The following is a 12,006-nucleotide window of genomic DNA, read 5'->3' as shown; positions in this document are numbered from 1 at the left end:
ATTGGCATAGGCCTCTCAGCAAATATCTTAGAGGCGTACCTTAGACGTACCATGCTGTACTTTATACATAGTGTTTTAAATTTGGGGAGTACGTCCTTATTCTTATGACTTTTTTTTTTTTTCCCCCCTGTGTCACACACCATGGGTTCTTTAGCTATCAAATGATAAAACGGCAACAGGCTAAGGGCCAAGATTGATCGCAGATTGACTTATATTATTGTAATAAAGTTGACAAGTGATGTAATTAAGCCTGAGTGGAATGCAAGCAGTCCAGGCATGAGTGAAAGGGAAGAGGGGAAGGTTCTCTTGCTGTGTAGACAAGGTACAACACTGTGAGTGATTGGCCTTTCCTGATGATGAGAAACAGTCAGGGAAATTAGAGATTGTCAGTCTCACATGCTCTCTGTCATGACATAAGGATCTTTGGGCAGCACCTCTGGACCAGCCAGTGAGAGCTACCCCAAGTTAGCCTAGGGGCACTTTATTTCTGAACTGTGCCTTCACTGTTCATTGTATGACTGATAAGTTGATGTAAGACATGTTCTTTACGCAAATGTGAGAACAAAACTAGATATTTCTTGAAAGGTCAGTGAACTGTAGATAGCTGTAAAATAAATTGACTCTGCTTGTATGTTAACATGAGAAAGGTCATAAACTTCAACATGAGGGACTGAAATCACTGTACTGAGAAGGATCTGCTCAGAGCTGATGGGTATTTTTCAAATTTTTCTGGCAGGGCTCCCTTCCCAGTTCTACTTAAGTGTGGCCAGAGGTCCAACTAAAATTCTTAATTCAAGATTAATATGCATCTCTTTACCTTAAATTACTCTTACCAAACATCATTTATTGGTGAACTGGGTGAGAACCAATGAAATTTAGGTTCAGAAACAGTTTTCTTGGTATGAAATGGCGACTTTGTGTTTCTCAATATAATGTGATTTTTCTTTTGGAAACTGGCAAACATACAAACTTCATCCATCCCATTCTTTCTAACAAATTGTTTCTCTATGGGTCTTTTACTGGTCCTAAATTTCTTAAAGAACAACATGAAGAGATAGATGTGAGATATGCTAGTGGGGGTAGCTATGGAACTTGAAGTGATGCTAGAACATCAGTGGGGAGAAATGTTTGCGCTGAACCCCATGAAATACCAGGCCAGATTCAAGCATTGCTGGAGGCTTTACAACACTTAGAAGGACAGTATGCTCATCTATTTTGGTTTTATAAATAATCTAATCCATTCCTCTGAAGTCTGTTGCAGTGTGGGTGGAGTAAATAACTGCTAAATACTGAAAGGTTACAATAGCCTCATTCACACTGATTACATGTGAGACAGGGTACAGTTCATCTGCATAATTGAGTCTTCAGAACAACAGCACAAGGGAGACATAGAGTACAAGGCACTGCTTGCTTGACATTATCATTTGGGGCAGGGACAATTCCCAAAGAGAATGGTTGAAACCTTGGCTTCGATCCAGTCTTCAGGAGCAGCAGGTAAACCACAGCTGCCTGGCTTGCACCTGACCAAGTCTGAGGTATTACTCTTCCAGTACTGTCTTCAGCTGTAGAAACTTGGCTATCTACAAATGGATTTCTAATGGGAAGAAGGTTGTTCCAGTTAGTGAGTAAACATGAGATACCCATTTAAGGATTATTGTGTCCATGCCACTTGGTATCACACTGAAATCTGTCCATTGCCCTCTCATTTACGTACTTTTCTACAATTAAAAGAAAATAAAAAAGCTGTAAAATGTTTAATGCTAGGATGCGAGTTATGCTAAGCCTTTACCAAACCAAAGCTAGAAAAACTGAGTTTTGAGGCTTGATTTTGGTGAAGTTATACTTTCCTGGACACTTGTAACTGCAAAAGGATTTCACCATGGATTTAAAAACATCATTGCACTAGAGATGGTACAAGTGACATAGCTTAAATGCAGTCAGGATTGCCAGGGGTTAGGTGGCAGGTGGCAGGCTCTCCAGGACAAAAGGTTTTGTATGTTAGAAAGCAGTTGGTAAAAAGTCTTTATGCTTCCAGTTGATGGGTTTTGTTTTGTTTTTAAGTAAGATGGAAGAATGTCCTATGTTGGAAATAACTTCTAAAGGAGACTGAATGTGAACCTGTAGTAGCTAGGAAGCTGGCCATTTACTGGATGTGTAAATGTGTTACCAAAGGGAAATGATGTAATGGGAAGCTAGAGAAAAGGAGCTGTGCTATATTAAGATAAATACCATCACTTTCCAATCCAAACAGAAATTCACTGGAGCTTGGCATCTTCAACTACTTAATTATATCATCTGTTTGTGTGAGTGTTGGTTCCTTGCGTTCAAGAGCTTTCTGGTGTGTTGGGGTTAGGAATATTTTTATCAGCATAAAGAGATACACAGGGTGCTCGCCAAAGTGGGCAAAGTGCCCGATGCCATAAGGGGCAGGGTTCCTTGGTTTCTTTTTTCATTTCCCCCACCCCTGCCGCCCCCCACATCAGAACTTAATTTATTCTGACTGAAGGTTACTTGTTGGGGCTGCCACAGCCCATCCTCTTTCCTATGCCAGTTTATCAGATGCTTCAGCCTACTGGCCCTTGCTGAATGAAGTCCCCGAGCTACTATGAAAGGCAACCTGTTCTTTATTGTAAAAAGCTCTGTCCTTGAAAAGATTTAAACTTGATGCATCTGTTAAGCTTTTGGCAACTTGTTTGATTTTTCTGTTTTTCTATCAAGATGTCCTCCTACTGGTGATGACAATTGTTATCAGGAGGAGAGAGAGAGAAAAAAGCTCTTACTGTTAATTCTTCCACATTCCTTGCAAATACATCTGAATTCCTTTGAGAAGTTTTGAATTTTACCTTTTATGGCAAACAACAGATCTTCTGTAAGATTTTCTTTACACTCAGGGTGTGCTCTTCACGAGGCAGAACCTTCAGGAAGTTCCAGATCTAGCTGGTATTTCATAATGATTTCCATACTGAAGAAAAGTAACAGGAATGGATGTGTCTGAGACCTCCTACAGGGCTTCTGAGGCAGAAGCCCAAAGCTGCAGAGGGAGCTGCAGCATTTCTGGTGTCCAACCCCTGTTGCAGCTATTTAAGGAGACAAATTGAAACAGTGGGGGAATAAAGGGGAATAAAGGTCTTCCCTTCCTACAGAAGCCTGTGGTGGTTCAAGCAGGTGGTTCTCCTAAGTTAGAGAAAAGTTTTTATCCCTTTCCCCCAGTAGAGAGGGGATTAAATTGCTTTTAACCTGGGTGATTGTGACCTGTAGAGTGTGTTTTATCATGGGGTTTTTTTGAGTGAATAGGTGTGCTCTGGGATCTTGGCTAGAACATTAACTTTTTGTATCCTGATGATGCTTAGATGAGCAAGAGGCTGTTCTGCCCTGTCAAGATCTAAGATGCTTCTGCAGAAGCAAAACAGCAGATGCTTAAGTGATAAGAGAACTTACCTATTATAAGTGAACGGAATGGCTTTAGGGCCCTTTCAATCAAGTAGCCATTGTATAGTTCTGAGGATCTGAGTTTTGAATGAGCATACTTCACATCTGAACTGGAATAGGGACTGCAACCCCCTTCTTAAGGTACTTAAACTCTGCAGGAAATTCAAGGTTTGGGGGGTTGTTGTTTTGGTTTTGTTTTTTTTAATCAACCCTCTATGAAACTCTAAAGTTCTCCACTTCTGCCTTGCCACAAGTCTCAATTGTACAAACAGCCTATACACCTTATTTTTTTCTGAGCCCAGAAACTGAGCATTCTCATGTGTAAACTTTTGGAAGTTTTTGAACAGGGAAGTGTGCTCTGAAAATGCGTATCACATGCCTCCTGCAATGTGATCCAAATACAGTGCAACAGGCACTGCTGATTTTATCTTAAAACATGGCTCAAGATTTCCTTCTGACATTATTTCACAATTAAGTTGCCTCGCTGAAGAAATCAATGGGGCTGCGAGAAAGAGTTCAAATGAATGTTCTACTGAGAGAACAGTCATGAATCACTTTGACAGCTTTCAAAAAGAAAGATTTCCAAAAAAGGGAGTACCTTCATGCCATGCCAAAAAAAGTCTACGTCTAATGCTCTCCCAGGCCTTCTATTCACTTTTTACAACTCTCCACAGGCAGAGGATATTAAAACCATACCTTCAGTGTCCTGGATAGATGCTTTAACCTTTGAACTGTGAGTGGAAGACAAAACAGCAGCAGCTATGTCTGTTTTTCTCTTCACATGGGTTTTCAGGATTGGGGGGGCGGATTATTTTTTAAATTAAATGTTATAAAGGCTTAACACCACCTGCAGTGTAGGATGTAAAATAAGTCCTGCCCTAAGCATGTCCCTCTGCTAAGTTGAAACAACAGCTCCTTGGTGATACCTTTACAGAACTTAGCTGCCTAACAGTAGAACTCTGCTAATTAGGACAGGATCAATTTACGGTCTTAGGTTCTACAGAAGGTGCTTAAAAATTAGGTTTTCATTAGTTATTCCCACTCAATTAAAAAAATTGCAAATAAACTTCAGTAGCCCGTCTATGTAGTAGTTTTTGTGAAGATAGAAGCACTTCCTAAGAATTCTTTGGGATGCTTTTTTTGTCCAATTTTAAAAAGTGCTACAAGAGCAATTTCTGTCTGAAGAAATGCTCAGATTATCGCATCAATGGAATGCTGAACCAAGGGGAAGTATTTTCATTTCATGGCAAAAGCTTTGTGAAGAACTTCCACCTAAAACTGATCTGCAGCACTTTGGCCTATATAAAGTTCTTGCAGGTATGAGAGACTTAGCAGGTTTCATCTGCTGATCAGTCACACACTGTTAACACTAGCTGCTGTGTCTCAGTACTTCTGTGCAAGGCAATTGCTCAGCCAAGGGTTTGCTTCTGGGAGTTCAGTAAAGACTGCACAAAACCCCCTAAACAATCTACCCCATCCAAAAGCTGAAGAATGACATCGCTATGGCAACTAAAGTACTTAGCATGCTCCTGCCCAATGTAAATTGGCACGATTTTACAAATGAGTTTAGTATAATGGGATACAAACAGTTTGAGAAAAGTAACTACAGACAGCATATTCCAGGTGCAACATCTAACCGTTGTCTGTTACCAACTTCTACGGCACAGGGGAAAGACAGTAATACAACACAGCAGTGTGGGTGGAAAGACACAGAAACAGCTGTCTCACCACGGTGCTAGGGTAATCTGGTGACTAATAAGCTTGTCAGGTTAAAGAGCCAGAGGTAGCACCCTGTGTACCATGGGATAGGGACGTAGAGTAGGAAATGACACCGTCACCTCTTGTGTAACTTCCCCCCAGGTTATGTAGTTACATAGCTGAGCTAACAGTCTGCTGCCACCAGGAGGAAGTAGTGCTGTACTCCTTTACAGTTGTTGGCTCTAGTTTCTATCCTATTACAAGACGATTCAATTTACTCACCCAAGCAAACAAAGAGCATGTAACTCGTCTCTTCTCCACTCGTTAATTTTTCTGCTAGTTGAAGTTAAAACCACTATCCTGTTAGGAGAGCTAGCTGAGAGCACATTTTCAGATGTGCTAGCATGAGTCTGCAGGGGAGTACAACTTCAGTACGTAGGTTGCTTGCTAACAGAATCTTGAGAATCTTCACTTTTAAAGGTAGTGCCTCCATAGACAGTAAGCCATCAAGGAATTTCAACCTCTTTGTCATCACTAGCCCTCACTATTCTTGACATTTCATTTAGAAATCCATTAGAAAAGCAACTGTCCTCAAGACTAGGGGATGAGTTCCAATTATTTTGCTCTAGCATAAGCTTTGACCATTTTAAGAACCCTTGCACTTAGCTCCAGAAGAGAGCACTGTTAAGAGCTCTTCTGTACAGCTGAACATAAGATGTAGTCCCTGCCCGTGAATGAGAAGGCCAACAACAGCATTCAATCCGGTTACTTGATGTAAGAGGTAAGCCTCACCTATCACAAAATCATAAAGCAGAACATTAGGAACAAAGCAATACAGCTTCCTCTAAAAGTGAGAAACTTAATCAGTAGTTGAGTATCTCCCAGAAGTCTGTCACGTAATACCATTCTACGCTGGGTTTAGTGCATTAAGCTTTTTACAAGATTATCACCCAATATGCACAACAGCTGATTGCTGGTTTGATTCATAGAATCACCAGGTTGGAAAAGACCTCTTGGATTATTGAGTCCAACCATTCCTATCTGCCACTAAACCATGTCCCTGAGCACCTCGTCTACCGTCTTTTAAATACCTCCAGGAATGGCGACTCGCCCACTTCCCTGGACAGCCTCTGCCAGTGCCCAGTGACCCTTTCAGTGAAAGTTTTTTTTCTCCTATCCAGTCTGAACCTCCCCTGGTGCAGCTTGAGGCCGTTCCCTTTTGTCCTATCGCCTCTCACCTGGGAGAAGAGGCCAGCTCCCTCCTCTCCACAACCTCCTTTCAGGTAGTTGTAGACAGTGATAAGGTCTCCCCTCAGCCTCCTCTTCTCAAGGCAAAACAACCCCAGTTCCCTTAGCAGCTCCTCACAAGACTTGTTCTCCAGCCCTTTCTCCAGCTTCATTGCTCTTCTCTGGACACTCCAGAGCCTCAACATCCTTCTTGCAGTGAGGGGCCCAGAACTGGACACTGGATTCGAGGCGTGGTCTCACCCATGCCGAGTACAGGGGCGGAATCACCTCCCTGGACCTGCTGGTCACACCGTTTCTGATACAAGCCAAGATGTCATTGGCCACCTGGGCACACTGCTGGCTCATGTTCAGTCAGCTGTTAATCAGCACCCCCAGGTCCTTCTCCTCCAGGCAGCTTTCTAGCCCCCCCGTCCCCCTTTTCAATAAAACTCCAGGAAGCATATTTGAATTTAAGAGTTTATTTATAATTGTAAAAGCATAAATGTTACATACGTTGAGTACCTGCACATTTGTTAGACTTGTACCTACTCAGAAGATTGGTGTGTGCAAAGACAAGACAGTCATGCTTAGATTTCCCCCCAGTAGTTGGTTGCTTTACTACTTATTCCCCCATTCAGATCAGTAAAGTTTCCATAGAAACAATGAGGAAATACAGATAGATAATAGCTAAAATTATTGATGTGTATGAAGACAGTTTGACAATATCACATAGGCTCTTTAGAACTATTGAAGGTAGATATCTGCCTAGTATTTAAGACTGGACTAGGCAAGAGTTAACAGGCAACAAGCCTTGTTACAGTTCACTCCAAGCACTGGTATTTATAGTTTGTTAAGAACAAAGGAAGTGGTGTCAACTTTATCACACAATTCCAGAAGATATCAAGGGAGTATGTATACACACATTTTAAAAAATTACATGTATGTATATATATATAATTTAAAGGGGGTAGGTATTTCTTTCAGGCTCTTAAAAGATTTTTCCAGCCCTGTTTCCTATTAATATAGTGTATGTTGCCATTTTATTGCTAAAGAAAGCATATCATCATTGCAAGCACAATAGCATCACTGTTGGCTTTAGTCAGCAGTCCAGTTCAGTTAATAAGGTTCAAGACATACATTATTACTATGGAAGAATGTTACTGTTACAGAAATACAGAAGACTAATTGAATTCTATTTATATCGCACCAAATCATTCTCTTGACATAGTCTGTACTTAACAGTATACACTAAATAGAACAGCACCATTTTTGAGCAACAGAAGAGTTACCTAAAATACTACTTCCCCATCATTTACGAAGTTGTTAGATTAAAAAAATACACAAGGGAAGGATGAGGACACAGACTATCTGCTGCTCTAACAGTGCTTTCTTCTGTAAGAAAGGATGCAGGACTTCCGAGCTTATCAAAACGTAAATTCTATAATGAATGACTATGCACACCATTATCTTTGTGTAAGTAGTAAGTTGCTTGTTAGTATGACTTACAAGGTGCACTCTCGAAGTTTTTTGTCAGCCTGCTTCAAGGAGATCCAGGTGTTTAACAAGTTTGATCGCAGTCTGGCCCACACCAAATGGTTGTTTAACCCAAATATCTGGGCAGCAAACTGGGCAGCTCCTTCTGGTGACAGAGTAGTAGGACAGCTAAGACCTGCAGAGAAGAAAGTGCCATTTATCAAAGCATGTTTTATAGTCAAATAAAATACTGCCTCTGAAGAACAATTTAAGACGATTTAATTTTTCAGCCTCCAGGAACCTCATGATCTAGTTTTAAAACTACTCAAGTGTCATGCATTCCACTACTTCTCACAAGATTTCTGCTTCAGAAACTGTCAGCCTCTGGCCTGGACAGGCGCACACTCTCCTGGGTTGAAAACTGGTTGGATGGCCGGGCCCAGAGAGTGGTGGTCAATGGAGTTAACTCCAGCTGGAGGCCAGTCACAAGTGGAGTTCCTCAGGGCTCAGTACTGGGTCCAGCTCTGTTCAATGTCTTTATCAATGACCTGGATGAAGGCATTGAGTGCACCCTCAGCAAGTTTGCAGATGACACCAAGCTGGGAGGAAGTGTCGATCTGCTGGAGGGTAGGGAGGCTCGGCAAAGGGATCTGAACAGGCTGGACTGCTGGGCCGAGACCAATGGGATGAGGTTTAACAAGGCCAAATGCCAGGTCCTCTACTTGGGGCACAACAACCCTATGCAGCGCTACAGACTGGGGGAAGAATGGCTGGAGAGCTGCACGGAAGAGAAGGACCTGGGGGTGCTGGTTGACAGCCGACTGAACATGAGCCAGCAGTGTGCCCAGGTGGCCAAGAAGGCCAATGGCATCTTGGCTTGTATCAGAAATGGGGTCACCAGCAGGTCCAGGGAGGTTATTCTCCCTCTGTACTCAGCACTGGTGAGACCGCACCTTGAGTACTGTGTTCAGTTCTGGGCCCCTCACCACAAGAAGGATGTTGAGGCTCTGGAGCGTGTCCAGAGAAGAGCAACAAAGCTGGTGAAGGGGCTGGAGAACAAGTCTGACGAGGAGCGGCTGAGAGAGCTGGGGTTGTTTAGCCTGGAGAAGAGGAGGCTGAGGGGAGACCTTATTACTCTCTACAACTACCTGAAAGGAGGTTGTGGAGAGGAGGGAGCTGGCCTCTTCTCCCAAGTGACAGGGGACAGGACAAGAGGAATGGCCTGAAGCTCCGTCAGGGGAGGTTCAGGTTGGATATCAGAAAAAAATTCTTCACAGTAAGAGTCATTGGGTACTGGAACAGGCTGCCCAAGGAGGTAGTAGAGTCGCCTTCCCTGGAGGTGTTTAAGGAACGGGTGGATGAAGTGCTGAGGGACATGGTTTAGGGAGTGCTAGGAATGGTTGGACTCGATGATCCAATGGGTCCTTTCCAACCTTGTGATTCTGTGATTCTGTGATTGCTGCACGGCATTTTAAACCAAAAGTCAGCATACAAAATGACTCTCCTTAGTTACTGGCAGACTTAGTAACAGACCTCTGGGCCTCCAAGTTGGCAAGCATCCATTCAAGTCACTAAGAGTTAAAAATTGTACAGGTAGCAATGAACTGAAGTAATAGTGGGATTTAAGATCTTATCTGCACCAATTGTGAAGGATAATATTATTTGATCATAAGGGAAATGCAGCTTTAACTGTGAACAAAATACAATTATTTAAATCCCCATGAATACCAATTCCAATTTCAAACAAGGATTAAAACAAGGCTTATCTTTCCAACGATTATTTGTCTGTATTCTTTGTTCTGATTATTGGGCATTTTGCCATCAAATAAAAAAAAATAAAAAATCAAAGACTGTAGCCAAGATATTTCAAAAAGACTTTCTTCAGTACTGATCCAGCTACTTTTCCCATGTTTTGTCATGCATGTTTGTATACAAATGTATGCTATAACAGCAACATAAATGGAGCTAGGTCAGTACAAGAGCATAAGCTTAAGATCATCTTACCGCTGGGTAGTCTGAGAGAAGACCACACATCCTGAGTACCCCAGTCAGCTGAGAGCGGAGGACAGTTTACAACCGGGTATGCAGTGTTACCAGACATTACTGGCCCCAAACCATTGCTTCTGCCAGCTACTGCAACAAACACTGTTGGGATTCCATCTCCTAGCAGGGAGGAAGACATTCAAAACTAAGCAATCCACCTTGTTCTCTACCACTTCCTTTTGTGCGAACTTTATCCAAATCCTCAATTCTGTTGACAGTTATTTTGTCAATTCCATTACATAGCACCAGAATTTTGTGTCTAACTTCCGTCTTTACAGAAAGACCTTCTAAATCTTGCAGCCTCAAATCCCAGCTACTGTTCACCACAACTGAAGTTAGCATGTCTCACTCTGCCTCTGAGGGGAAGTCTGGTATCGGAGGAATAGGTGCTGCTTGGCTTTATAGGGAATATAGCCATTAAAAGTCTGGCATCCCGAAGTGTTCCTCTCTGTAAAAAGTGTTCCTCTGTGTAAAACACAGTTCACCTCAAAATAAGTTTCTCAGCTACGGCTACCACATCTGTAGTTTCACCAAGCAGAAAGTATTCTCCCACAAAAATACATAGTTCTCCTGTACTAGGCTATAAACACTTCTTGAAGAGACATCAAGTATTCTTAGTAAAGATAAGTAGTAATCGATTATCAGTTTCTCATGGCACATAAAATTATGAGCAAGGATAGTCTCATGAAGCAGGCAGGAAAACATGATGGAAGCAACATCTGCCTTGTAAATAATACACGAGAATGTTCAGGCAGCTAGAGAAACTATCATTCCTCCTTGTTGCAGGAGGGCCAGCATTAGTAGCCAGATGCTACAGTAAGTGTGTTAACATGATCAAGGCTTGGGCAAAGTAGTTCAGATACTGGGATAAAAGAGGTTAGACCTTAGGTAACAGAAGCTGTGACTGGGCAGTTGGATAATACATTACTCTGCAATTGCTTACTGTGGTCTATAACCTGTCATTATGTAATTAGCAAGTGTAGAACAGCATTGTAACAGCTTGGTGTTGTGTTTAACAAAAAATGGAAAGTCCCTGCACAAATCCTGAAGTTGCCAAGTTTTTCTTGAACATAATACTGTTTCAATTCAACCAGCAGTTCTTTGATATTTACCTTCATATTCTGCTTTGATCCTCAGGGTCTCATCTGGCCCTTTGTGAGCAGAAGTCACTCTTAACTCACAAGGAATTCCAAAGGTTGCACATGCCTTTTTTATTTTTTCACAATGAGTGAGGTCAGAAGGAGATCCCATCAACACCACAACTCTACCTTGGCTCTTTGTTTTCAGAAGCAACTAGGGAAAAGATTGAAGGGGAGGGTGAGAAACAAAAGCAGTCAACAGGACTGAAGACAGAATTATCACAGGCTAGATATGCTGTTCATAATAACACGTACCTCCACTCTTTCTGCAACCCATTCAAAGTTTCTCTTAACCATTTGCAATGCTTCAGGAGTCACTTCTTTCAGGTCCCGGTAGGACTGAGAAGAGGAAAAAATATTTAAGTAAGTATGTTCGATGTACACAAAATACTCATTTTGCTACACTATAATTCATAACAATACCCCCCAACTGAAATATTTATGCACTTTCTAGCAATTCCACAGGAAAGAGAACAGAGATTGGTACAGATATAGGAGAGCACATATGGAAGAAAGGAAGGAAGAGCTATTTAATGAATAAGCATCTCAGGAAGTGTAAACAACATTCAACATTACAATTTATGGCTATTTGCAACATGAAAGGCTTTTAGCCACAGGGGTATCAAGGGTTTGGAAACTTCCCAGAGGGTAAATTTAAGGAAAGATAAAACAACTTTTTAAAACTACATGATTGCCTGCACTAGCCAACCCAGGTTCTGCATATTATCATCAACTACCATGTTTCAGGGAGATGAGCAAAAGCACTGTCAGAACAATTCACTCAACCGTGCTACTATACCCTTCAGCTAAACTAAACAATAGAGCAGTTCTGCTTCCCAATTTAAAAGTAATACCCCTCCTCCCATACACACACTTTGAAACCTTCCCCTGTAGCTTACATCCATTTTCTCTCACAGGGTCTCTCATACTAGTCTCAACAACTGTCACAGATGCTCCATGGCAGCAGCATTCCCAAACTGGTTCTTTTGTAACTACT

The 12,006-nt window shown here is 41.9% G+C and overlaps 1 protein-coding gene across 1 annotated transcript in view; it reads right to left on the bottom strand.

Annotated features, from left to right (window-relative positions):
- Positions 1-6,817: 6,817 nt before the first annotated feature.
- PAICS (phosphoribosylaminoimidazole carboxylase and phosphoribosylaminoimidazolesuccinocarboxamide synthase) overlaps positions 6,818-12,006 on the bottom strand; it is a 39,255-nt gene continuing 34,066 nt past the window's right edge. The window contains exons 18-21 of the mRNA XM_054065054.1: positions 11,265-11,348; positions 10,983-11,163; positions 9,832-9,990; positions 6,818-8,023 (exon numbers count right to left, since the gene is read on the bottom strand). Coding sequence (XP_053921029.1) covers positions 7,857-8,023; positions 9,832-9,990; positions 10,983-11,163; positions 11,265-11,348 — 591 coding nt within the window. The 3' untranslated portion in view covers positions 6,818-7,856. The remainder of the gene's footprint in view (positions 8,024-9,831; positions 9,991-10,982; positions 11,164-11,264; positions 11,349-12,006) is intronic.

This window comes from Cuculus canorus, chromosome 4 (genome assembly GCF_017976375.1).
Source record: "Cuculus canorus isolate bCucCan1 chromosome 4, bCucCan1.pri, whole genome shotgun sequence".
NCBI classification, from domain to species: Eukaryota; Metazoa; Chordata; class Aves; order Cuculiformes; family Cuculidae; genus Cuculus; species Cuculus canorus.
The sequence above is the reverse complement of the archived record's forward strand: the minus strand, read 5'-3'. Positions and strand labels throughout refer to the sequence as shown.